At 40.3% G+C, this 27,168-nt stretch overlaps 1 protein-coding gene across 8 annotated transcripts in view; it reads right to left on the bottom strand.

The window, feature by feature from the left end:
- Positions 1–27,168, bottom strand: part of snap91a (synaptosome associated protein 91a) — a 51,431-nt gene that overhangs the window by 20,625 nt on the left and 3,638 nt on the right. For all 8 annotated transcript variants that reach the window (XM_034127713.1, XM_034127718.1, XM_034127719.1 and 5 more), the window contains exons 2-8: positions 12,317–12,459; positions 6,411–6,486; positions 5,290–5,392; positions 4,199–4,292; positions 3,647–3,758; positions 3,015–3,121; positions 2,886–2,927 (exon numbers count right to left, since the gene is read on the bottom strand). In XM_034127713.1, coding sequence (XP_033983604.1) covers positions 2,886–2,927; positions 3,015–3,121; positions 3,647–3,758; positions 4,199–4,292; positions 5,290–5,392; positions 6,411–6,486; positions 12,317–12,459 — 677 coding nt within the window. The remainder of the gene's footprint in view (positions 1–2,885; positions 2,928–3,014; positions 3,122–3,646; positions 3,759–4,198; positions 4,293–5,289; positions 5,393–6,410; positions 6,487–12,316; positions 12,460–27,168) is intronic.

The following is a 27,168-nucleotide window of genomic DNA, read 5'->3' as shown; positions in this document are numbered from 1 at the left end:
GCTTTGGGGGGTATCTACAGATATTAAGCCTGACAAAGTACTTAACGTCTAATATATTGCTATGGTTTGTTTTGGAACTTGACAATCAACTTTCCTTCAATGTTAACTATGTTGAAGCACTTATTTTAACTGATATTATACATATTAATTATACTCTTATAAGATGTATGTAGATAGTATAAGAATGTGCAGAATATGTTTAATGGTGGAGGTACACAGATATCGATAGATGTCGTGTGATGCACTGTTGATGAACCTGTGACCCACGTGTTTCATTCATTGCATAACTACACCGTAGTTGTGTATATGATATGTCAATAACCTTAGAAAATCTTGAAAATCTTGAAAGGGATGTGCAAAATAGCCATTATATACAGTTTTTAATGAACTATTAGTAGAGAAAACGAGTAAGAATATGCTTTAGGATCTGCAGATACTATAGTCTTCTCAAGCACCCACTACCAAATCTAGCCTGATTGTTGGCTGAATTCACTGAATTTTACTCCGGTGTAACTAAAGTCTGATTAAGGGTTTGTTATATTTCACATCATTAATCCAATCTGTAAAGTAACTAAAATAAATGTAGTGGAGTAAAATACCAGGTTAACCTTAAAGAAAGCCCTCAGGATTATAAAAGACCCCCATCACCCCACAAACGTTCTGTCTGCTGCCGTCTGGCAGGCGGTTACCGCAGCATCCGGACTAAAAACCACCAGACTCAGGGACAGTTTCATCCCACAGGCCATAAGACTATTAAACACCTGAACTTAGAAACAACATCCATAACATTCATCTGGCTGCTACTTAGAAATTATTTATCTAATATATCATATTCCAATCACTTGTATATAGACTCTTATTGCACTATTTCACTTTTTACTATTTTACTATTTTTCTTTTTGTATTTACTTGCACTATTTGTTCTGTGTAGCCTATCTGTTTTATTGTGTTGCACTGTTGGAGGAGCCTGTGACCTAAGGGGGGAGGACACGTTCTAAGCACATGGTGTAGTCCTATAGCTGAGGATTCTGGGTAGTGTAGTGTCTTCTGCCATCCACACACTACGAACAAATATTTGTTTCTCCGAATTGAAAGGGGAAAATACAAAAGCATTGCACACAATTTAAACCAATCAATGTTGTGTAATTAACAAGGATAATCTGGTGTTTTTGAGTTGATGAGTAGTGCAGATATCACTGTAAATAAAATCAATGGACAGTAAGGAGAATACTTACTTCCGGGTGTAAAATGCTCTGTTATCCAATGGGAATGGACGCTCAGCTCTTTGGGTCCGTAATACAATAAAGGGGACTTAATCAAATAGGAATATAATTATCTTTTAAATAACGTTAACTAAAGGAACAATCTCTTTGACACAGCTGAAGCTCTGGCCTTCCTTAAAAACGAACTAATTTAATAAAAATCACAGTTGTATTACACACAATGCATTGTTTTTTGAGAACAAACATTGGTGAATAATGCACCATAATACATTCTGACGAAAAATAAAAATGATTATGAATACAAATAAAATAAAAGAAGCCTCCTGTGAGTTACTACAAGCTATAAAGTAGATTTTAAAAACGTTTTATAGAATAAAAGCTCACTGCTGGACGTTGTAGAAATGCGTGTGTGCACCACGACAAAGGAGCCTCATTCACTTTACATTGGGGTTGTTTGCGTGGTGCAGACACGTAAATGTAGCAAAGTTCGTGACTCCACCACGCAATGCGGTGTTAAGGAGTCGTGGTGGAGTCACGCATTCTGGTGAGACCAGGTTGGCCAGCTCATATTTAACTGTACATTATTGAGAGTGGTATCAATCTTCTCATCTAACTCCCAGAACGAAATCAAATTAGGTTTTTATCCAAAATGTCATACTATACCTATATTCTGGCCACAAATGTAGCCTAAAAACATAATGCAGGCACTTAGCTTTGACTCAAGCTAATCTTGCAAATCTCAACAAGGCTTTGACAAAAATCCATTGAAATTAAATAATGGATTTGATTAGTTCTGCCGATCCGACACAACATCTACAATTTGAATTCTCACAATACAATACACTTGTAAAACATTACTGTTTAAATTATTTGTCAAGGTAAATGAGACAGCATTACAGCGCGATGTTCATGCACGTCATCAATTTAGCCATGTCTTAAAAGAGACCTCTTAAAGAGTTTCCACAAAAGAGCCTCAGACTTATCTAGTAACCAACAGGAAAAAAATATGCATTTTAAGAATCATTTTTTTCAGTGACCCAAAAATACAGAAAACAGACAAGAAAAGAGAAAAAACTGCGACACTATCTGCTGTGTCCTTATATTGTTGAACTGAAACTCAGAGTATAGAAGCAGAAAACAGCCGCCCGCTTAGCAGCATTGCTCAGCATATCACAGCTTATCCAATCAGCTCTTCCAGTCACATCATCCCTCTTCATCAGAGTGCCTGACGTTTCTCTGCCGGCTGTGCACGCGCTGTGCACGCGCGCTGTGCACTGTGCTTCAATTCAGTACAGTCAAAAGTCTGCCTTCACTAAGCTGTTTGCTCCCAAAAGCTAGCTCTGTGCTCGCTACTCACTCTCTCATTCTGAATGATCAATCTGCATCTCTGCAAATGGAAAGAGAATGAGGGCACACAGGAGCTGTCAATCAACAGGCAACAGGTCATTGGTTGCATGGACAATTGAAATGCACATGTGAGATATGCCTCTTATACAACATAGCATTGTTTCCTGTAAAAGTCTGATTATTAGGAATACAGCAGAAAAAAAAGATTTACATGGCATTCCGTAGTTAGAAAAACACTGACATGTTCTGTTAGTACGTAGCCTAACAAACTTAAAGGGTTCATGACAATAAATAAAAGATAAGGAAAAGCCTTACCTGAGTGAGTTCAGGTATGTCATTTTTGTCTATTCCCACTTGCTGTAAAAGAAGACGGTGACCAAACAGTTACCAAAGCAGTTTAAGATAAAGCTGATATTCAGTGATATAACATGCTCTGCAGGCTACCTCAGCAATTTTGAAGAATTCTGAAACCCGGATCATTCGTGCCAGAAATCTTTTGTAGATCTCCAGCCCGTCTTTGCACTGGCTTCTCTTCATCTGGAAGAATTTTTCTGGATAACAGAGGATTTAAATGTTAATATTTAGGTTAAGGATTAGCTCTGGTGATATTTTATGTTTCAATAAATCACATGAAAAGATGAACCGATATATTTTATTCCTCTGTGACAGAGCTCCGCTGTTTAAACACATAAGTGAGTACATTTTCATTCCATGCAGCTAGGCAATTTAGATAATTTTGAGTTGAGCCATCATGCAGTGTTCTGCTGCTGTCAATACTGGCTAAAGTACCAGATCTGAAGTTAGTGCAGACAAATGCTCTGTTTGAGTATTTATCGCTAAAAGCAAAGGGCTCAGCTATTATAGAAAACTACTATTTCTTTTAACTATAGATTTGTGTAGTTGTGACCCATTTTTAAAGATTTATTTTGTCAGTACTGAAGGAATAATTAGGCTGTAGCTGAGTGCAACAGAGAGGGTAGTGAAGCTAAAAAGTATTAGATAATACAATAACCTCATCTTTTAACGTTAATAAACTGTTATTCTTTTATTATTTAGGTGAAAGGGGTGATTTATACCCAGCAGGTTTATAATGCCGTCATTGTAGCAGGCATATAACTTGATCAGATCTTTGAAGAGCAGGAGAAAGCAGGCGTTTATCACCCCGTTGTTCAGATCTGGTGCATGCACCTGCGACAAAACAAAAGAAACAGTGTGATTAGGATTTTGGATATGATTATAAGGAACACAAACTAGCTTTTAATAATAAAAACAATAAGTATTGCATTTAAAAGACAATAAAATCCTATTAAAGTCAAATCATGTTAGAGGTTAACAGTTATATGTTACATCCACAAAATACATCTACACCATATTGAAAAGTTCCAGATTAAACACCTCTATACTTACAATGATCAACACTCGACTAGATTATAAATATACCTTATTTAAAAAAAGAAATGTGTTTATAACTTTTTAAGTTTTGCTTTAAATAAGCTCCATAAAAGGTGCTGCAATTTACAAGTTGTCATAGATCCTTCTACCCAGCTTTTTTCTGATCGTGTTTATACCTCAGAAAGTTCAGTAACCGTTCAAAGTGACTTTGTTCCCTATTAGCGAGTGTCACTCACTTCAAAATCCAGCAGTGCGTCAATCTGGCTCTGGAGGGTGGGCATTCCTTTCAACAGCTTCTCCACCGTCATGGTCCTCATCACTCCCTCAGCTCTGACACACAAAGAAATAGAAAATGTCACAACTAAGCATCAGCTCTCAGACTGACTGTCTACTTATAGAACACCTGTCTGTACCTGTTACACATACAGTATCCACCAAAGTACCTGATCTCTATCCTGCATTTATATTTGGCCTGAAGGACTCTGTGTCTGCCAGCTAAACAGAACTGTTCCCTCTGTAAGCATGATTAATGACCCACTCTGTGTTCATCTCTGCACTCAGTACACTCAGTGGTCATTTTCTCAGTTATTATTGAACTTAGTCTTATTCTTGTGTCAAATGTCCTCCATCATATTTAATCAACCTGACCAAAACAAGTTTTTGAATCGTGTTTTAATTGAAACTCTTACACATTATATTTAAGTAAATCTATTTGAGACAAAATATCAGTTTATTGCTTTCATCCAGGTCTTGTCATTTCAAACTGTCTTTATCATGCAAAAAAAGGCATTATCATGGTTAGCTTCCTGTCCTGATATGGTGCGTGGCACAGGACACTAAACTGCTGCATTAGAACAAAACTGACTATTTGTTTCAGTTTTAGTCTGGTCTTTTTTCGTCAACAATTTTAATAATTGGTCTCGTCATTTTCTTGTGTTAGTCATGCAAAAAAAGTGGTTAAGAAACATTTTAAAAAGGCACTATTTTGCTTTTTGGGGGTTTCCCTTTCCTCTAGTGTGTTCTAAAGGTTTGTGTGCATGTAAATGGTCTGCAAAAGCTAAAATCCCAAAGATCCCTCCAGAAAGAATTCCTCTCCCAAACACATTAGCTTCCATTGGACTGGATGTTATTTCTTAGGGTTTTTGAACAAAATAAACATTGCATTCCTTACACATTTATGAGACCCAAGTGTGAGGTGTGTTATTCTGATCGATATGGAGGTCATGTAAGAAAGGGGCATTTTTTTAATCGATAAGCTAAAAATCAATAGTCAATAGAAATTCTGTAGTGTGGCACGGTAGTGTTGTGAGAGAAGTGAAAAAGGTACCCTTTCTTGACTCGGACAAAGTCAAAAGACATCTGTCTGTAGGCGAAGGCCTTCGTGTTCAGATAGCGGCTGTAGCGTCTGATGAACGTGGACATGTCGTAGCCTGAGGAGGAAACACTCATCAGTAAAACATATTCACAGTCTTCAATGTCAACTCAGAGCAGGGTATGTGGAGGCTCTTAAAATGCCTTGAAAAAAAAGACCCCCCAAAAAACAAGATGAGATGTTTCAAAATGTCAGGAAACGATTAGCTTAATGCAACAACTTGAAACAGCGGGAAACAGCTAGCATTAGTATAGGTGGTAGCAATTATCTACTTATCTAACTCTTGGCAAACAAGCGAATAAGCCTTTTTTTGTATTACTTAACAATACAGAGTACTTTACTAAGGATTCCAGTTTTCTTTATGGATTTGCACGTTTCTTAGCACCTTAAACCCTTGTTTAGATTGATACTGAAGTATTAAATCTAATCCGGATTATAAAGTCTTTAAAGGTCCCATGTCATGGCCATTTCTACTGATCATAATTCCATTGTTGAGGTCTACTAGAATAGATTTACATTGTGCAATTTTCCAAACTCACATTGGTTTCTCATACAGCATCTCTGTGTAGTATGTGTATTCACTCTCTGTCCTAAACGGCTTGTTGGAGCTCCTGCCCCCCCCCCCTCTATGAGCCCAGTGTGCTCTGATTGGTCAGCTCGCCCACTCTGTTCTGATGAGTCAACCACCGTTACAGTGGAACATCAGTGATTATGTGTTACAATAGCGTTAGCAACCAGAAAATGACACCAGTAATGACAAACAGATGAGAATGCTGCGTGGGGTCTGGGTGCCGTGTTGGCGGGACGTTGCGCGGCTCGCTGCTGTGAGGGGCGGACAGTGTGAGCTGGGTTACTGCTAGTGTCATTTCCTAGTTGCTACGTGGGGTCTGCGAGACAGTAGGCATTGCGAATGGACGCGGGAAGGGGGGGGGGGGTGCTGAGGGGGCTGCAGCACCCCCATCTGCGAGGCTCCACTAGCAAGAAGTGTGAAAGAATTGTTGACAGAAAACCAGAATAAAGGGATGATAAGGGTTGAGAAAGATGGTTGGAGAGAGAAGGAAAGAAACACAACCTACCATGGGAGCCAGTTTTGTCCAGGAAGTTGCTGAGGTTGAACAAGGTGTTTCTAGATGCCAGGAACTGCATTAATTTCTGCAAGAAAGGACACATACACAGGCTTTATTTTTTTCCCAGACAGAAAATGACAGATAGTGATTTGTCTCGAATTTCTGCTATGGCAAAAAAGCTTAAGGTAGAATTCTTGGGGAAAACTTTGACTTTGTGAAGTAACAGGTCCAAAACAGCATGGATCCATAGTGCGATCCACAATTAAATATGTTCATTGGTCGCACAGTTTCACCGGCGTTTAGCGGATCTGTCTCGGTGTGTTTTGGTTTTTCATACACATTCTACAAAGACCCACCCCAGACTTGCCCCTGATTGGCTCTAACTCTGAAATTTGTCTTCACTGAATGTGTGCGGGAGAAATAAATAAGACATGGTTGTATACTGCTCCATATCCCCCCTCCTAAAGATAAATCACAACCTTAACACATAAAGGTTATTCAAAATGAAGAGAACAAATTGATTATTATTTTTGCCAGACAATTCTGCACTACACCTGCTGAAATTTGAAACCATCGCCGGAGGTAACCCCCCACGTCCCCTGTGCCCGATAAGGTGCATAATCCTGATTCAAGATCTTTGGCAGATATTACCTAATTTGACTTATATCAGAGCAAGTCCCTGTTTACCATACTAAGAGGCCTAAAAACAAATACCTTTCACATTTACTTAGGGGGTGCTGTAAATTGTCAACGGGGGGGGGGGTGCTAGTGAACTGTCAACGGGGAGGGGGGTAGCCTCGCTGCGGGGACACGGTGGACCTCTGTCGCCTGTCAGCGCAACTTCAATGATGCCGTTTAAAAACACATTAAGGGCGGTGCCGGCCGTGAGCAAACCCAGCCGGCCGCCAACGGCCCTTGACGACCACCCCCAGCACCCCTACTTCCCGCGGCTATGCGGACAGGTACTGTACAGTGCTTTCACTGATGTAGCATCTACTTTCAAAATGGAGATATTCAAAGAAAATAAGCCTGTGCCATGAATAATTCCTTTGTCAAAATTAACAAAAAAGTCAGAAATTGTAATAAAATGATACACTGCTAATTATACAGGAAAGAAAAGTGAACTTTTACTGAATTTTATTCCCAGATCATCAATATATTAGACTCGGATTTGCAGGACTGTAACTGCCAGTGCCCAGTTATAGTTTACTTAAAAAAACGTTCCGAAAACGTGTATTCAAATTTAGAATTTTGACGAACATGGCATTCAGTGTTTCCCCTACCATTGTCTTGGGGGGGCACTGCGCCCCCCCTGAATTATCCAATTGATGTGCATGTTTCAGTGTCCACTGCATCGCTTTGCGCATTCACATTCTCTCCTCCACTCTGTTTCTGAAGGGCGGGGCTCCGCTCCACACACACACACACACACACACACACACACACACACACACACACACACACACACACACACACACACACACACACACACACACACACACACACACACACACACACACACACACACACACACACACACACACACACACACACACACACACACACACACAACACACACACACACACACACACACACCACACACACCACACACACACACCACACACACACACACACACACACACACACACACACACACACAGTCAGAGACAAGAGCGGAGGAAAGGAGGAGAACAACAAAGTGTAAAAAAGTAAAACAAATCTGCATTATAGCCCCGACCTCTGCTGTTGGTCATGTACGTCCTGGGCGTAATTTCCACATGTCCCCCCCACTGTTCAAAATCCCGTTTGTGTCCCCGACTCCCCCCCCTCTTTCAAATGAAATTATTGTTATTTTTTAACCTCAAGCCGTCATCGTCACGGAGGAGCACACAGCCTCTGTGTGTGTGTGTGGCACGAGCACATGTTGTGTGTGAGAGAGAGAGAGAGAGAGAGAGAGAGAGAGAGAGAGTAAATATGCATAAATAAAAAGAAAGAATGCTAACTAGGTAACATAAGATAAGAGAGAAGAGTTTATAAAAATAAACAAGTTTAAATGATTTGTTATTGGTTGTGATCATATTCTAAAGATGTTTGGATTATTGAAATATACAGTTCTGTTTCATGAGTGTTGAGAGCTGTACCCATAATCTCTTCATCTCGTGCTCAAAGTGCACCAAGTGATGCATTTAACTTCAACATTTATGCCCCCGGACCCCCCTAGTATGTGAGGTCCACTCACAAATAAAGCAGGTTCACATGGATAGGATACTCGATGAGTTTGCCAGGCATTATACACTACACATTTTCTCGGATTGCACCATAGTCCCAACAAATATTTTGTTAGAAAGGCAGGAAAAGGGATTCAAATCGAGAACTATGTCCATTGCGGAGGGCCAGACCCCCTGTTTTGTGTCCCCCCCCACTTCTCAAACCAAAGTAACTCCCCCCCCCCTGCACGGATCGCCATCATCGGACCGCCCTCATCCCGCCCTGGCAGCACCCCCCCAAAGCAGTAAAGCTAGGAGAAACACTGGCATGATTGACGGAGACACAGACATTTCCACAGAGTAGTGTGAGATGGTCTGCATAACAGGTGCACCAACAGTACTGTAAATGATGTGATAGGAGCACCAGTGCACACAATGTAAAAAGTCAGTCTGGAGTCCTGAACAGTGTCCTTATCTCCAATGGATTACACATATCAACAACATTAAACTCATTGAAAAATAACCATAGAGTAACATTCTCAGTGACAAATGAACACACTATGTCAGCATCTAGGCTTGTTATATTTCCATGATCATTTTCAAACAGATGTCTCCATGTTAAACATCATGGAGGAAGGTTTGATCGTTATTTAATGGGTCTTCTCTGTGCTTTCAGCAGTCTACAACACAACTGTAAATTAGTATGAGAGCTGTGATGCTATACCTCCATGTGAGGTCGGCCCAGACCCTAGGGGGTTTTAAATCTACACTAAAAACACACTTCTTCTCTCTGGCTTTCTAGTTAGAGCGGAGCACGACTCCTGACTTTTCCGTGTGTTTTTTTTTTATTTTATTTTTTATATATATCTGTTGTAATTTATTGTCTTTTATTGTGATTGTAGTAATGTGTTTTTATTACATGTACAGCACTTTGGCTCGACCAAAAATCTCTTTTAATGTGCTATATAAATAAAACCTGATTTGATTTGATTTGATTTGATACAAGTCTTTTTCATTAGTGATCGGAAAGATATCCAGCAGCTGAGTAGCAAAGCTGCAGACTCTGTAAGTGGGAGGGTGTGAATGAGGAGAATAGGGAATCCAGCATTAAAAAGGCTCTCTCTGCAGCCCTGCATAAACAATTACATTGATACATGTCGACATAAAGCATGTCACACACACTGCTGATGCTTATTTAGCGGCTACATTCACAAAAACCAGAGCACACTAACATTAGGGATGGTTAAGAATGCAAAATCCTCCCAGGAGAAATGGGACGCCTCACATTATCGCCTCTCCTCCTTTTTTATTCTCACATTTTCTCTCCCCCTTCAGGCACTCTATCATCATCAGGCCACACTATAGCAAAGCCCCGGAGAAAAAGCTCTCTGGAGACAGGACACACACTGTATACATATAACCTATTCAAAGGCTCACACACATTTATGACACTGTCCCTTTAAGTCTTTGTGGCCACATTATAACAGATAATAGCTGAAATATGGGGAAAGAAAATACTTCAGCACATTATTCACACACAAACTGAGCTTTGTGTGTGTGTGTGTGTGTGTGTGTGTGTGTGTGTGTGTGTGTGTGTGTGTGTGTGTGTGTGTGTGTGTGTGTGTGTGTGTGTGTGTGTGTGTGTGTGTGTGTGTGTGTGTGTGCGTGCGTGCGTGCGTGGCCTAGCATTACTATACTTGTGGGGACCTAAATCTGTTTACACAGTCACGTGTGGGGACTCGCCTCCCTTATGGGGACAAAATGGAGGTTCCCATGAGGGGAATCATTAATTTTAGGGTGAAGACTTGGTTAGGTTTAGGGTTAGGGTAAGGTTAAGGGTAAGGGTTAGGGTTAGGCATGTGTTGGTTATGGTTAAGGTTAGGATAAGTCTCCAGGAAATGCATGTAATGTCAATGTAATGTCCCCTGAAGTGATGTATACATGGTGTGTGTGTGTGTGTGTGTGTGTGTGTGTGTGTGTGTGTGTGTGTGTATGTGTGTGTGTGTGTGTGTGTGTGTGTGTGTGTGTGTGTGTGTGTGTGTCGATCTACTCTTTCCCCCTGACACCTGCTTTATCGACAACAGAGGTTAATGCAATTATCTTCATATCACTAAATCGGTTCTGCTTTTCACCCGATGAATGCTGGGAAGGCATTGGGTTCTTTCAGGGGCTGTGAAGGAGCATCTCCCTTGATGCCAGTGCAGAGGGTTTCCATTTCTCCAGCTGACAGGACATTAATGGGGTCAGGGGTCAGGAGCAGGGAGCAGAAGGACAGTCCCTTTTCTGATTTTTAGAATGCTGCTGAGGTCATAATGTACATCTATGAGGCAAAAGTCAAAATGTGCAGGGTAGACCTTGAGGAGAAGAAGTGCTACTTGCTTCAATTGTTATTTACCTTAAGGTAGCTCTAAACCTGAAATGAAGCAGGTATTTTGTGTCAATTTTCAGGTTAAAATGTAGCGTATAGGTGATCATTACATTACATTTTACATGACATTACATGTCCTTTAACAAGCAACTTGGGGTTAAGTTTCTTACCCAAAGCTGGTGGTTGAACTACTGACCCTCTGATTGGTAGATGCCCATTTACCCACTGAGGTGCAGCCGTACAAATCAACACACCTTTCACATGACACAGGCTTAATGGAACATTTGTTGAAATAAAAAAAATATGGATTTAGTGTTGTTTCCCCCTATTCCAAACCATCTGTCAGCATCACATGAATACAATTAAGTATCAACCGATTTCAGCTCTTCATTGAATTTATTATTCAAGTTTATTATAATATATATATGATCCAAAAACATCATAAAATTACACTGACAGCGAAGATTTTACCGCATAAAAATGACTTTTACTTGATAGACTTTCAGTGGTGACAGTACTTACATACTTTTACTTAATAAGGTTTTGAATGCAGAAATTGTACATGCAGTAAAGTATTTTCACGTGGTATTACAACTTTTACATCATTAAATGATCTGAATACTTTCTCAAATTTTGTGAAAAGTAAGTATGAATTGGTAGATAAAAAAAATGTCCTGTTGTTTCTCTTGTTTTACCTAACAGCATAATCTTTGCAAATGTTGGATGATACAGTAGCATGCAGATAAGTTATTTCCACTGATTCCTTGGCCAAAAGGGGATCAAAAATACAATTTGAACTTACATGCATGAATTGCAATCTGAGCTCCTGGTACGGTGTGTTTTCCAGCAGGTACGTGTGTACACTGGGTCGTGTGATGAAAACGATGCCCTACTTTGCTTTTGACATCTTCTGTCTGCCCTACTTTACCTGACAGCTTCCCAGTGCCACCAGCTGTCTCTACTGGGGGGTAGAATATCTAAGTTGTGACGATATTGTGGGGTTGACTATTGTTGCTTTTACACATATTTTACCCAATGAAATGTTTGCGAAATATCTTTTAGTTGTGTTGATATTACGGTGAATAGTATAGAGAAAAATAATCCTAATATTGTAAACTTTAAAAATACATCACTTTAATGATTTTCACCCTTTGAAAAGATGAACACTTCCGAAATCATGACAATATCTTGTTTCATATCACAATATCAATATAATATAGATGTATCGCCCAATTCTACCTTAGCGTAGTTTGCTCAAGTGAAGACATACTTCTCCAGACATGAGAAGCATTAACCAACATCAGTATGTACTCGGTGTGTGTGTTAACTGGATCCTCACCTCATTGCCATGCACCATGAGGTGGTGTGTGGTGATCAGGGCTTTGTAGACCACCACCCAGCTGGCGTTGCCGACCCTCTCCAGCAGCGTGTCGGCCAACGAGGGGATGTTCACATTGGTGTCCTGGGTGGCCTGGATCAGGTCTGAGGAGCATCAAAGAGAGCAGGAGCAGAAGGTCACATGGTGGACATTATACAGTGTGTGCTGAGAGAAATGATTGAATGAAGTAATGATAACAGATGGGTGAGAAATGACAAACAGGAGGGTGTTAGAGTTAATGTGCTGGGACGGCTGCATCTTATAGCAGCGCTCTCTCGCATTCTAATTTCTAGTTTAATTCTGTATTTTCCTGAGCAGCGTTTCCTCAAAGAAACAAATGTGTGAGAATCGAGTAAGATGTTTTTACTTGTGTACACTTTAAAAAATATTTTTCAGAAAATAATCATGGCAACAAGATCTTTGTCTGACTTTAAAAAAACATAGGCTAGGTGCAGGCCCACCCCTCCCTACACGCAGATCACGCAGACTGCATCAGATGAGGCCGCCTCCGCAAGATGAGGCCCCATCTGATGCGCAAATGCATCGCACTTCAGCATATGCGCAAATGCGGCACAATTAAGCAGGGACAGCCCTGGTTAGGTGTCTTGGAGTGTTTTTCTCTCCAGGTGCTTCACTGTCTTTTTATAACGATGCAGATATAAAAACACAAATTGGAAAAACTGCTGCGCATGGTTCGTCTAGTCGGTGTATGTTTTCTGAAGGCTCTGCATGCATTGTGAACCAGGTGAAGATGTTTCATTATTGGCATGTGTTTTGTCTACCACCATATTATCAACTATTTAGTAATGAGCACATCTATTGCAAGCACAAGGAGCTCCTCTTCATCAACACAATTGCTTCTGGAGGCTGCAGTCCTCCATCTTAATGACATGTATTTCAATAAGTGCTTCACATTTTGCCACTTTTGGTGTGAGTCACACTCACTGCTTCTTTGTTCATTCCTGCAGCCACGCATTCATACCAGCACAGGCAGAGTGGAATATTCCACAGCAGAGAAACAGAGGAACCAGGAGGGGGGGGGGGGGGAGGTTGTATTACAGATCAGACGATCAGCTTTATGGATCGGATCAGACAGAGCTAAAGAAACACACAGAGGTTTTGAGAGACTGTCCTAGGGATATAGTGTTGCAGATATAAGCCCTGATGTAATACAGCTGACTCTGTACATCATAGACTCCCCAATCCATGTTCTTATTCATATGATATTCAATAAAATGATCACTTTGACTGCTAAAGACCCCTTATAATACAAGTATTAAATAATCAATTTAAAGATAACTGTTATATAATTGATTTTATGTGGGAAATACATTAACACACATATCAGTGGAAGGACAAGAGTACAAGAATGTTGAGGCATTTTGTTCAAAGCTGCACTAAGCAATATTATTTGATATGTGTTCCCTTAAGCTCTTGAAGCATTTTAGCTTCTTTTAGCTCATTGTTTTGGTTTCACAGCCACAACTTTACTGATTTGGATGAACACTTTCATCAGTATCATTTTTAACCTATGCAGGCAGATTTCTACAGTGATAGAAACTGTATTACACCCACCAAACCACAGACAGACAAAGTTAGAAACTAGCAGTAGAGCATATCCCAGTTCAAGTGCCAGATATTTCACTCAACAGTATGCGGAAAGCAAGAAAAAGTTACAATTAATACAGAACACTTGTTGGGAGGTGAGAAACAGGCACTGAGTCATGGCTCATGTCTGATGGATGTGTCTGTTAACATATTCGCTGATATTTGAGTAAGTAACAATATGTCAGATAATTCTTCACCCGCGAACTGGCTGATTCTCATTACCATGTCCATTTGAATAATGCTAGCCAATTATGTAAGTTGTTGTTTTTTTCCTAAATAATATTACATGGTATTTTTATGGAACTTTTGAACGAGTGAAAAAGGTGACTTTTGAGGGTGTTTTTTTTAATGATAGGAGTGTGTTGCCATTGTGATTGTGACTGGAGAGGGAGTTCAGAGGGAAGGGGGGGGGGGGCTACAGCGAAGGCCCTGTCGCCCATTGTCCGGAGCTTAAAGTTATGATCGGTTAGCATCAGCAGACCTGAGGCGACGGGTAGGGGTGTGTCTTAAAGGGGGACACAGAGTTGACAAGGTTGTTGATGGATTTGTAAGTGAGAAGTTCTATTTTCAAGTCAATCCGTTGTTTGATGGGCAGCCAGTGGAGGTGTGTGGTCTGAGGGATCGCTGGAGGAGTTTGGACATGTTTTTTTAGTATGTATGCAAAAGGATGCTGTCGCAGTAATCCAGTCTGGATGTTATGAAGGCAGGGATGAGATTTTCAGCCATGGTGAATGTGACAGGGGGTCGGATAGGGCGATGTTCTTTAGCTGGAAGAAGGCAGTTTTTACGTGAGGGAGGAAAGGGAGGGTGGGCTCGATGATGATGCTAAGGTTACGGATGTAAGTGTTAGTATGGAAGAGAACAATCATCCTATACTTGCTCACTGTTAGCATACTGCTATAATACCTAATAAATGAGAGCAATATGAAGTTGATTTCCTTCCTAATGATTGGGATAAGATCAAAACTATATATTAACTATCAAATGTGTGAGCTGTCCTCCATGGCAAACCTGAGGTAATATCTTCAGAGACAGTTTGAGGAATAAGGTAAGTAGGTGTGCATGCGTGATGGACACAGAGGAAGATCAAATATGACGGCCTCTTTTTAAAAGCCTTGATTCAGCAGAGCAGAGCATCTTCTATTGAGTCCTGTGATTCATTAATAGTGTCATATCCATCCTGCATGGTTACTGCCAGCAGACTGAGGCAGCAGAGAGGTGTCTATTGATTCTGCCTGGCTTAATATAGAATAAATGGCCGCTCACCTGCAAACACGGAGCAATCTGTCACAAGTTAGAACGACATGAAATAAATTGGATTTTGACATCATGCAAAATGCACTTTGTGATGTCTTTTACACATAAATATGTGTCCCCGGTGTGTCAGGGAACTCACACAGCGTCAGAAAATAAAACCCTCTCTCTTTTCCTCCGTACCCACATCTCTAAAAACGGGGGTACAACGGAGCTGATCCAGATTTGCAGCTGATATGACGTAATATCTGAAATGTGGACCCACGGCACTATCAGAGAGTTGCTATCAGAAACAATGCCCGACTGTTTTGGACGGAATGGTCTGTGTTTACATTAGCATCGCTAACACTCAGAGCTAACCTGTACTGGAGAGCATGTGTGTGAAGAAGCAGGAAATAAAAAGTAACTCACCTTGTGGTATAACCGGCAAGAGAGAAAGCCTTTGAGCTCCATACTGTTTCAGAAATAATCCTTGATAATCCATGATATGGCGTTTCATCACGGCAGTATTTAGTTTAGACGGTAGCTGCCGGGTCCCGCATGAGCTCAGACCCCTCCTTTTTTTTATCAACTTTTTTTTCCCCAATGATTCAGGATTACTCTACATCCAGACTAAAGATGGAGATGGAACAAATGGTAGATGAAGAGTCTCAGGACTTAGTGATTCTCTTTATCACGAGAACTTCAATCTTTGACCAGTGATTTTAATTTCCTGCTTTATAATTCATGTTTTTATTACCATGAATAAATCAAGTCCAGCAGCCCACAGTGAGTGTAGATGTAAAGGGACTGCACGAACATTCATGCAAAACGCATTCAAGGTCACTTTGCTTTGACAGCCGAGCTACAAGTCTGCTAGCGCTTTCCATCATGCTTTCATCATGCGTAATGAATGCTGTGCATGTCCCCCTCAGTAGTAGGAAACACACACACATATAAACATGCACACTGCACACACACTCTGATTGAGAAGGATAATCCCTACAGGGCTGATGAGTCAGCATCATCCTACGCGTTTCATCTCTGCGTCTCTGTCTGTCTCCATCTCCGTCTGTCGCTCTGCCTGTCTCTCTCTCTTGTTTCCCACAGTGAGGGAAGCTGCTTTTGCCAGACTGCGAGACGAGCTGCACAGTCACGACCATTACAAATCTACATGAATCGATCCCCTTAATATACACTTAATCATATCCTAAAAAGAGTACAATAAGAACATGAAAAGGGCTGTAACTCAAGTGGAGAAATATGTTTTTAATGATTTGTTGCAGCCTTATGGCATGTCAACTAATCTATTGGAAAAGGTGCTGGAAGAATTATTGGGAAATATTGAAGCATGCAGCTGAAAAGACTCCTGCGGACAGAGAAAGAAAAAGTGGCAGAGAGTCTCTGCTCTGATTGAGATGCTGAACAACAATTCAGCATGGAGTCCTGACTCACCGTCTCCCCCCCACCTTCCTTTTCAATTATTCATGTTTGAGTGTGAGTAAGAAAGAGAGGCAGCTCGATATGTGGCCCTTCTCAAGCGCTAGCACACACAGATAGTCACGCTGAATATCAATTACTGGCATACTTGGATACAAATTCCATATCCTGCATGTTGCAGAATGAAGCAAATTGAATCGTAAATATGTTATTACTTCCCTGCCAGACTAACACATAGTGAATTACACTTTTTTCATACGATCAATACAAAGTTGTTCAATTAGAGTGACAACATTTCTAAAATGATATTCCATTGATCTAGTATTGATTTTTCATAAACCTGAATGCACTTTAAAAACACTTTCAGCAATAGCAGTATCACAGATGAACACACTCACATTGCCTATCCTCTGGATAAGGGGCTGCATAGTGTTATTATTTTTAAAGGCAATCATTGTCTTGCGTTAAGGACAATAAAAGGCTCAGATAAATATAAAATATAGAATATTTATGTATGTTTAAATACATTATATTAAAATACGTATTTTGGCTAAAAAAATGAATTGGCACGCTCACAAGGCTGTTATTGTGGGAGTAAAAGAGGAAGTCATGTGACGTAGCATAGAGAAGAACACTGGACTTTTACCCAGGAAGCGGCTTATGTCTTGTGTGAAACTAAAGTCAATGTTGGCTTATTTTATTTTATGAAGGTAGGTTAGGTTACATAACATTACACAAGGAACATAACTCAGTCATGTTATAATGTGTTGGATAATTGACTTAACGTTGCATTCATAATGTTATTCGTAACAGACTTCTCGTAAGGAACATGTTCCGTAATGTACTTAGCATAGGTTGCAAGTGTTATGGAAAATAATATTTTGTGGCCTTTTCTGTCACTGAACAATACATATTCTTTTCTGCTTTAAAATGCATGTTTCCATTAGCAAATAAAGTCAAATTTACTGTATATGTTGTAAAGAGATTTCATGAATAATCCTGCAAAAAATGCATTCAAGGTCCCTTGAATCCCTTCGATGTCAGGTTGTTATGTAAGTAGCATACTTAATAACTCGCATACTTAAAATGTGTTGCATTGTACATAACTAAGGTAACATAGGTAACATGTTATCTAACATATTTAACTTATGTTACAATTGAAACATTTCCTGTAAGTTCCCTATACAGGGTTTGTTGTTTAAGAATGTGCAAAACTGACCCTATAGTGGAGTATGTAGATTGTTGTAGCAGGGCCTGACCTATCTGACCTATTTTCCGGATTGGGTGTGAGAATTTGTCAAACATGACGCAGTCTCCTGCACTGTCCTATAATGACATTTCAGTCTCTCAGCAGACAAACATGTCTTTCAATCAAAGCCTGGGGATTTGTAGCTGTTACACAAGGTTATTCGTGACATGCGGATTACAAGAGCCTCAATGCATTTATTTTTGCTATATATTCCACAGACTCATACACACACATTCTTCCCTGCTCTCATTTGCACACATGACAGCACCTGATCCGTCATGTGTGCAGCCCAGCGAGCAAAAAGAGGACAGCATGTCACATCCTCTACAGTGTGCGTGCCGTTGTAAAATGAGAGGGAGGAAAAAACATGAGAAAAGATACCTGTCAGAATCACATGTTTACAGGCACACATGCAAACACGCAGGCCACATAGCCTACACACAGAGAGAGACTCATGCTCAACTCTTTAGAATGGAGCCACACATGAGTCAGACTCAGAACTCTTGTTTTAGAAAAGCTAAACAAATGTATGCACAATATGCAGGCTCATCTGTTATGCATGAACTGTCTGGTACAATTCTCCCAAAATGACATTGTTCCATGCAAAAAGCTAACCCTGGGGACAAAGACATGAACTGATCCCTTTTAAACAAATATGTCCCCGTTTGGCCACAGCTCATAATAGCTTATAACTTCAACTTATTGTTGTCAGAAAACTATTAAAAACACATAAAAGGGTTGCATTCAAGTGACATATTCATTCATAACAATAACAATGGCCAATGGGGCTAAGAAATGTGGTTATTTCTTGGGCTTTTTTTGTTCCTGAACTGCAAGGAATACAATAATATGGTTATGTTTATTGTAATAAAGGTAGGTCACTCAATGCACCTTAATGGCTGTTTAATGTGTTTTTGATTGCGTTTGATTAGGAGAGGTAAAGCACCGCACAAATAACCGGAATAAAACACAAAAAACTATTCCGAGGAAAGCAGGGATGAACACGGCGTAGTGCATTCTTCTTTTTTGTCATTTTATTTATGGGGTCATTTGTCAATAACAAACATATTGAATATGTCCAGATGTACACTGTATCCCTTTAGCAGGTAAACCATTGGGCTTGTATTGATCGAGATCTTCTACTTTTACACTGTGGACTCATGTGCTCTATTGACCCATACGATCTGATAACTGTCACTGAATACAATATCAGGATGCCCATCTGCAACACCCAACACACAGCTGCCAGGACTCTGATTTTAAATGGCACCATTTAACATATCAGTAACTGTAGGTGATATCAGAGCTGTGTGTGTGAGTGAAACTGAAAACAAGCTGCTATAAATCCACCGCAGGACCGACCTATGCACAGATGCTTGCACGTCACATTTGCAACATCTTCCTCATTTTTTCTTCATTTTTACAAATGTACCAAGGGGACATGCCAAGGTGGTTTCCTAGGCAACAAGCTCTCATATTTGCAGTTGAATCAAGTATGCTGTTACATTCCTTTGAAATGATATTCAAGTGCAAACTCCCACAGCAGCAAACTGATAGGAGTCGTCCAAACAAAGCCAGATGTATCGTATGTGAGTCATAGCAGCCTTCACAAAGCGGTAAGATTCAGCACTGAATTCAAATGAATTCTGATGCCTTCACACACCTCTTATGCTGAGCATTAATGTCATTATAAATCATAAAACGGTTTATCTATCATCTTCTATCATAGATTGTTGAATAGGTGACTCGTATCAGTGTATTCACTAATCCCTCAGTGCAGTACGAGCCATGCTGCACGATGCCTTGTTGAGCTACACATGAACGGACCATGAGAGCTCAGTTTATTTTTAGCTCCTCTCACCCTCCAGCAACATACAGGGGGAAGGAAAAAAATACCCAGAATGCTCAGTGGCTCAGCGTACCAATGTCGTGTGGCAGCAAAACAAAGAGGAAGCCAATGGGAAGCAGGCACTGTGGAGGATGGAAGTGACATCTGAGGAGAATGCCAGCGTGCCACATAATGCTGGTGGGTGCAGATAGCAGCGCTGTTTTCATATAAGCTTTAGCTTCTATGACATTTCACTCAGCCATTGGTGGATTGTGTTTGCTGTGATGCACCGGTATATTTATTTATTTTAATTTTACAAACAAATGAATACATGTAAGTTGTATGAACGCTATGAGCGTGAGGTCAACAGAAACAATGTGGCCAAGCAAAAATGCACCACAGAACACTTAAGCGTGTAGGATGCAAAACACAAACTAAAACTTGTTAAATATTTTAGGACATACCCATGTGGATTTTATAGTAATTTTAGAGTTTCACACTTCCACATTCACAGCAATTATTAAGTTAGCAAGTCTTTATCTTAAATTATTTTTGAATGCAGGCTAAACATGTGTTCCTTTCTACCCTTCATTACCATATGTTGTAAAAAAATCCAGTAGAAGATTCATTAACCAGAGTGTGCTGTAAGGTATAGGCTACAGAACTATTTCAAAAACATATTCTAACGCTAGAAAAAAGATAAGCTGTGAAAACCAGATTTTTAGTTACTAGTTTGCTAGCTTTTTCTCATATTTAAGGAGCTTAGTCTAGCTAGCTTACATTTTGGATAAACTCAACTGGGGTCAGGCAATAAGCTCACATGTTAGCTAGTCTGCGGCTAGTGCTTGTAGCCCACTAGTTGGATTGACAGTAAACATTAGTAGCTTGTTCAGCAGTGTGTTAGCATGGTACCAGCCAAAATGCTGCCTGCTCATTAATGAACAGTAACCTAAAGGCTAAACAACTTATAGAACATGGTCGGTTAGCTTGTGTTGTTGAACTGTTTAGCTAGCCACTTGTGTTAGCATGCCATCAGAAGAATACCTTTCTACATTTGTGTGTGGTGATGACGGGGTTGTTTCTGTAGTTTACACCCTTTCTTTTCTTTGTTACCTTTTGCTCAGTGCATCTTCGTTCATTGTTCAACAAAGCACCCAGATATTTTCTCAAGTCTATTTCCCTTCTTCTTGCCCACAGCTCTAATGAACTGTTTGCTCACTACTATGCTCTCAGACAATTCGGCCAAATATCTCCTTCCTGACCAGTCCAACAACTTTTCCTTTGTTCATTCATTTTGTCCTCCTCAGCTCCTTTCATCCCTTGTTAGCTGTTCACCTCCCATGAGGCTAACATCTCTATGGCTGCAGGTTCTGCTCCAAAGGAGGGAACAGAGATAAATATCCACCCTGCAGTCCCATGCTGAATCAAATAAGGCAGCCAAGAAAATGTTCTTTCTTATTTTTACAGATACAGGAAAAGCTGTATCTGTTTAGTTCTGTCTAAACTACACTTTATTGCAAACATTGAACTTATACTTTCAACAGTGATTCTATCACTGTATTACTAACGAAGATTTGTTTATAACCTCATACAGACCTCCAATTCACTTGGATATTCCACATGAAGCTAAAGTTAAGACAGTACAAACCTACTGTGTTCCTTGTCAAAGGGTAGATCATTCCTTATTGGAGAAGCTGTAGGGTCGCATAACGTTTACAATTAAGCCAAACTTTGTGTGACAGGAAACACATTTTGTGACACTTTTTTATTGCGCATTCAGGACCTGAGGCAGAACTCAGCAGGGAGATATAGTAATAATAAAACAGAAGGAAACCCGAGCCCCTGTGCATTATTCATATGGAGCCAGGATGTAGACATGGCCCTTTAACGTTTGAGCTGCTGGATAGGCTGCTCAGCTGATTACCTGCATGCCAGGACAAGAGACTATTAATGTATATTAGGCATCAGCATATAGATTTTTGCCATTTTGGTACAAAAAATCCCAGAGATTGAACTCAATTTTAATATTAATGTTTTCATTCTCAGAGTAGCAGTGTCAAGGGCATTGCGACCTCCAAAAAACATCAGAAAGAAGACTGAGAGGCATGGCAAGAGGGAGGTAGGAGGTGGGAGGTATTCAGAAAAGAGAAATTCATGTGAATTAGATACTCTGATTTGAAGCAGATAATGGTCTGATGGCAGATAGGGGATCCTGGTCACAGCTCATTAATCTGGACACACACTGTTGGTAAGACAGTCCTCCTCCCACACAGTGTTTGACATGAGAGAGGCATTCTGGGGTGTTCACAGATCCCTGCTGTGAGATCAGCACTGCAGTTCATGCTGAGCGCTCTCACCAACCTCCTCTCACATTCCTCTGTTCACTGCAACTGGCCATTAGGCAAGCACAGCACAGAATCATTATAAAGTAGTAAGAATAAAAGAGAAACATGGGTAGGAAGTGGTGGTGGCGGGTGAACGTACAGTGGACGAGGCAAAAGGAAAAACATACGAGGACCAATTAACTGAACAGCAAGTCCGGAAGATGCTGGAGGATACTTTTCCTCCTTGTAGAGAATAATGACTCAGACTTAAACTGTGCCACATGTTTCAGAAGACACACAATACATCTCAGGCATGTTGCGATTGTGTCTTTTAGCTCAAATTGAATAAAATGAGCTTACATCTATAAGATAATTGTCACAAGCTATTGCTGTTCTTACACTAGACGCAATGGTATATGCTCCACGTCTGTATCTTAGCAAGTCATGGGCCTGTGTGATCTATAAAACCAACATTTTAAAAATATTAAACGCACTTTACTCTGCCAACAGAAACATGTCATATAGGTGTTGGAGATGTCACATTGCTGCATGTTAAACCACTGAAAACTAGTCCCAACAGACATGAGTGTAACTGTGAAGAAGCATAATAAAATAACTAGCAGCAGTTTCAGTGAATATATCCACACCGACAGCGTTTTCAGGCATGCCAAAAAACATGAATACTCTGTTTTAACTTCAATGTTTGATTCACACTGGGAGTGAAGACAGCTTTCCTGCTACAGGATTTGACTGACAGTCCATGGACATGAGAGCTTCAGCTACTGTTGCCAGGAGACATGATAACCTTTATACATATAATCTGGCTGGTTGGTATGAAGCAAAAATACAATCCTAAGGCAAACAGCTGACAAAAGAGATGCTATGAACCTAAATATGTCCAAACAGGTGTTTATTTTATAGCTTTTTCCAGTGGTAACAGCTACTACAACTTAAGCCACTTGTTTACAAGGGTTAGAATATTTAGGTATGTTATTGTTTTTGCTGAGTTAGATGAGAAACGTGGCACGTTACGACAACTAGTTTCAGAACCAGTGTGTACTAGTTTATGTTAACTACTCAACTTATGTACACAACTTCATTTAACTACACCTGAACATAATTATTTTAGCCCTAAAATGTCTCAGTAGTTTGTGGCCTTAACATAACCAAGTAGTATTGTTTGAATTCAAGACATTTACAAGTTTAAAACTTTGCATCGTTATGTGGTGGAACATTTTGACAACTATAAGAACTGGAAGCTAAAAGACAGGCCTAATATAAGTAAACGAACACGGATAATAACCTGAAATGTATACTCTATATACTATAGTAAATAAGCTCATAACATCAAGCTATTCCTCTAAACACAACAGCAAAATGTGAAGATTTGTAACTATTATTAGTACATCTTGCCTTAACTGGATTGACTATACTAAATGCAATGCACTTGAAGTACAAGCTTTGCATGTGTAGGTTATTAAAGCATGTGTAGAGAGGAAAATATCAGATAGAAAATAGCTTGAACATGCGCTAACACACACAAGACTTTACAACCCCTCCCCCCATTTCAGGGCGACAGTCTTTCCCTCAAATGTGGCAACACATTGATTGTGACTCATGTTGTGGCAACAGCACCTTAGCAGCGAAAGGGGACTCAGCACGCTGTTTATGTTTTCTAACCGCTTACCCTTCTGCCTCCTCCCCCCCATCACCAAACACACACACACACACACACACACACACACACACACACACACACACACACACACACACACACACACACACACACACACACACACACACACACACACACACACACACACACACACACACACACACACACACACACACACACACACACACACACACACACACACACACACACACACACACACACACACAGCAGGTCCATGTAACCTGCATTAGCTTTGAGCAGAGTATACTCGCATCCATGTGTTTAAAAAAACCTGTTAATTGGAGTGACCAGATTTAGAGTGACAGCAGAGCGTGTGATAATTATTGCAGAGAAATGCAGACAGTCAGCCATACATCCTGATCAGAAACAAGGTTATTATGATTAACATCGTCTGGTTTGAACATAGTCTGCATGTAAAGAAGAGAAGGAAACCAAGCACAAACATTTTCGGAAAACAGAACCTTCTAGTTATAAATCCGTCGCACTCTCTCAACAGCAAGAGGATTACGACATTAGCAGCAGTAGATGGATATAGAGGCTATTAGAAGCAGGAGAATGGCAGAGCCTGTGTTTTGGGAAGCAAAGCCATCTTCATTTGGCAGACCTTTAAACCCTGTTACACTTTTTCTCTAGTTGTTACCCCGTGGGCCACCCTGCATGCCCTCTGATCCATCTGCAGGGCCTTTGGGTTTACACTGAGAATAACAAGTGCCTGTCCAACATTCTCTTACCTCATGGTGGATACATAAAATAAATGGGCCCATTGATTGAAGTAATTATTTGGCAGCAGCTGTTTTTGGTTATAAAGCTAAGCCAAGTGTCAATGTCCTGCAGCCGCAGAATGATGTAGAAAAGAGTGTGCCAGGCTTATAATTGAAAACTTAATTGATGCAGTTGACAGATATTGTGTTATCTACTCAGTCCTATCATTCCAAATAGTCAGAACCACTGCAGTGTCCCAAACTCAGCCCTGATGGAGTGTGTTGCAGGTGAGGAGATTAAGAAGGCTAGAATAAAACGCTGTGTGTAAATGAAGCATGCTGCTCTCTGACATTCATTCAATTTGGTGTTTAGCTATGTTAGCTTAAAGTACACCTGATGAAATTAACCCTTGAGCTACATCTCTTATCAAATGTTTTATCTGGCGAAGAAAACTCCACGTTAGATTCATGCCGATTCCTCAACCACATCATTCTTAAATTCTGTGTACTTATAATAATCAATCCCATTGCGTTTGTTCCTAATTAACAGGTTAACAAACATGCCAAATGAGATCCTATTGAGTGAGTAGTAGTCACAAAGAAAACGAGAGAAGAGGCATGGCTTTTGCTTGTTCAGTGTCGAAATAAAGTGTCTTTAATTTAAGAATGTATCATCTGCGTACTTGCATATTCATCCTCATGAACACTACTAGTGATGGCCATCTTTACACGTTTCCTTTCATTCATAGCTTCAAGATTTTTTGTCACTGACAAAAACTGCAGATCTTCTAGGCAATGATCTCCTTTGCTCCCAGTCATTATCCTCCTGACTCACAGCTGCAATCTCTTTCTCTGCATCCCTACTTAAGTCCACAAAGAAAAAAACATTCCTTCGTTCTCTGGGATGCTGCCAACGCCATGTGGCATACTCCTGCATGCCCACAGAGGCACACACATGCAGCCACTAAGCTATCGAGAGCCTTCTGTAAGACACACAAGGGCCGTGTGGGGTGTCAGGCAATCTGTGCTGCTGTGCTCTAATCTTTTTAGATTTTGGAGGACTTCGGATCTGTATCGCAGTCATCTGTCAGGCTCCTAATATAGACAGGAAATGTGTGCCCTAGACACATGCCTACTATTCTGCAGATATTAGGATTACTTTTTTGTTGAAGCCTTTTCTCCTCCATAGAGTCTGCAAGTTGTGGCCTGAAGAGACAAATCATATGTTCATTCCACTATGTTGAACTTTAAAGGGGCCCTATATGTTCAGTTGTAGGTTCATATTTGTATTCTGTGCCTTTACTGTGACATGTCTCCATGCTTTAATGTTCAAAAAGGTCTTTATTTTTGCTGCAGCACCTCTTTTCACCCTCTGTCTGAAACCAGAGCCCAGTCTGCTCTGATTGGTTAGCTGGCCGGCTCTGTTGTGATTGGTCAACCGCTTAGAGATGTCCCGACCCTTGGGCATATCATGTATAATGTGTTGGAGCGCTAGCCAATAGAAGCGTAAGTGTTTCATATTGATGTCACTACAGTATGTTACGGAAGTAAACAAAGCAGTCATTACATTTCATTACATTATATTACATTTCATTTCATTTCATTACATTACATTACCTGTCACTTGTTAGACGCTTTTATCCAAAGTACTCAATACTGTGGGCAATCCCCAAAGGAGCAATTTGGGGTGAAGTGTCTTGCCCAGGGACACAACGACATGCTGACTGCAGTGGGGTTTGAACCGGCTCTATCCACTGCGCCACACGCCTCCCTGTTTCAGGCTGGGGGGTTTTTGTTTTTGTGCATTTTACATGCACAAAAACCTATATACCATACTACAGGAAAGAGAAAACAGTGTTTGATAAATACAAATTCAAGGTACCATTGGGTACTGGAACTGAATTCAAAGTGCCGGCTCAAATGTTAATGGATCCCAACCCTATAGGTTAGTTTTAGGGTATAAAACAAACAAACAAAGCTAACAGCTGCCTCGAAACTGTCAAAAAGATATACATGTACTGCTAGAAAAATGTTGAGGTGCCTTTGGAAGCTGAAGGACCTAATTCAGTCTAAAAGCTTCTTGAGTTTTCTCTCTCTCTGTCGGGGCTTTGGGGTCACAGCATGAGAAGCTTACTGCTCGGCTGCTCTCTGGATGATCAGCCGAGCAACAGACCAATAAACATTTGGCTTTCAGTGGAACAAACCATAAAGGATTATGTATAGACTATGGATAGGTTCTGTCAAGACCTGCCTGGATTTAAGACTAGGATAATTGAAGAGGTTAATCCTCTTTTTTTTTAAATGTATTGCATTCTATTGCTTTGATGATGCTGATCAGATTGACCGACTACATTACGTAATGGTCATCTCAAGCCAACGCTGGAACTCAGTTGGAGAATGACGAGAAAAGCATGATAAGAGATATCTGTCGGCCATCTTAAATAATCTGTTACTGTGACGATTCAGCAAACATGTAAGAAGCAGCTCTCTTTAGTTATAGCAGTTACCCAGAGAATACGGAATACAAAATGATTGCAATCAATAATATCTTTCTAACATCTTAATATCATTTAAATGTGTAAATGTACTTTAGTAGGAGATGGAATGTCCAGGAGCAAAACATGCTAAATACATGTGAACGTGTGCAAACAGCAGAAATTACCCATTTTAATGCCAGAGACCATTAGCATGATGGGAAGAGCGTTGAAGTGGAAGGGGAGGCTAATTATGAAGA

Source organism: Trematomus bernacchii, unplaced genomic scaffold, assembly GCF_902827165.1.
Source record: "Trematomus bernacchii unplaced genomic scaffold, fTreBer1.1, whole genome shotgun sequence".
Taxonomy (NCBI): Eukaryota; Metazoa; Chordata; class Actinopteri; order Perciformes; family Nototheniidae; genus Trematomus; species Trematomus bernacchii.
Note: the sequence above shows the minus strand (reverse complement) of the source record. Positions and strands in the feature narration are given on the sequence as shown.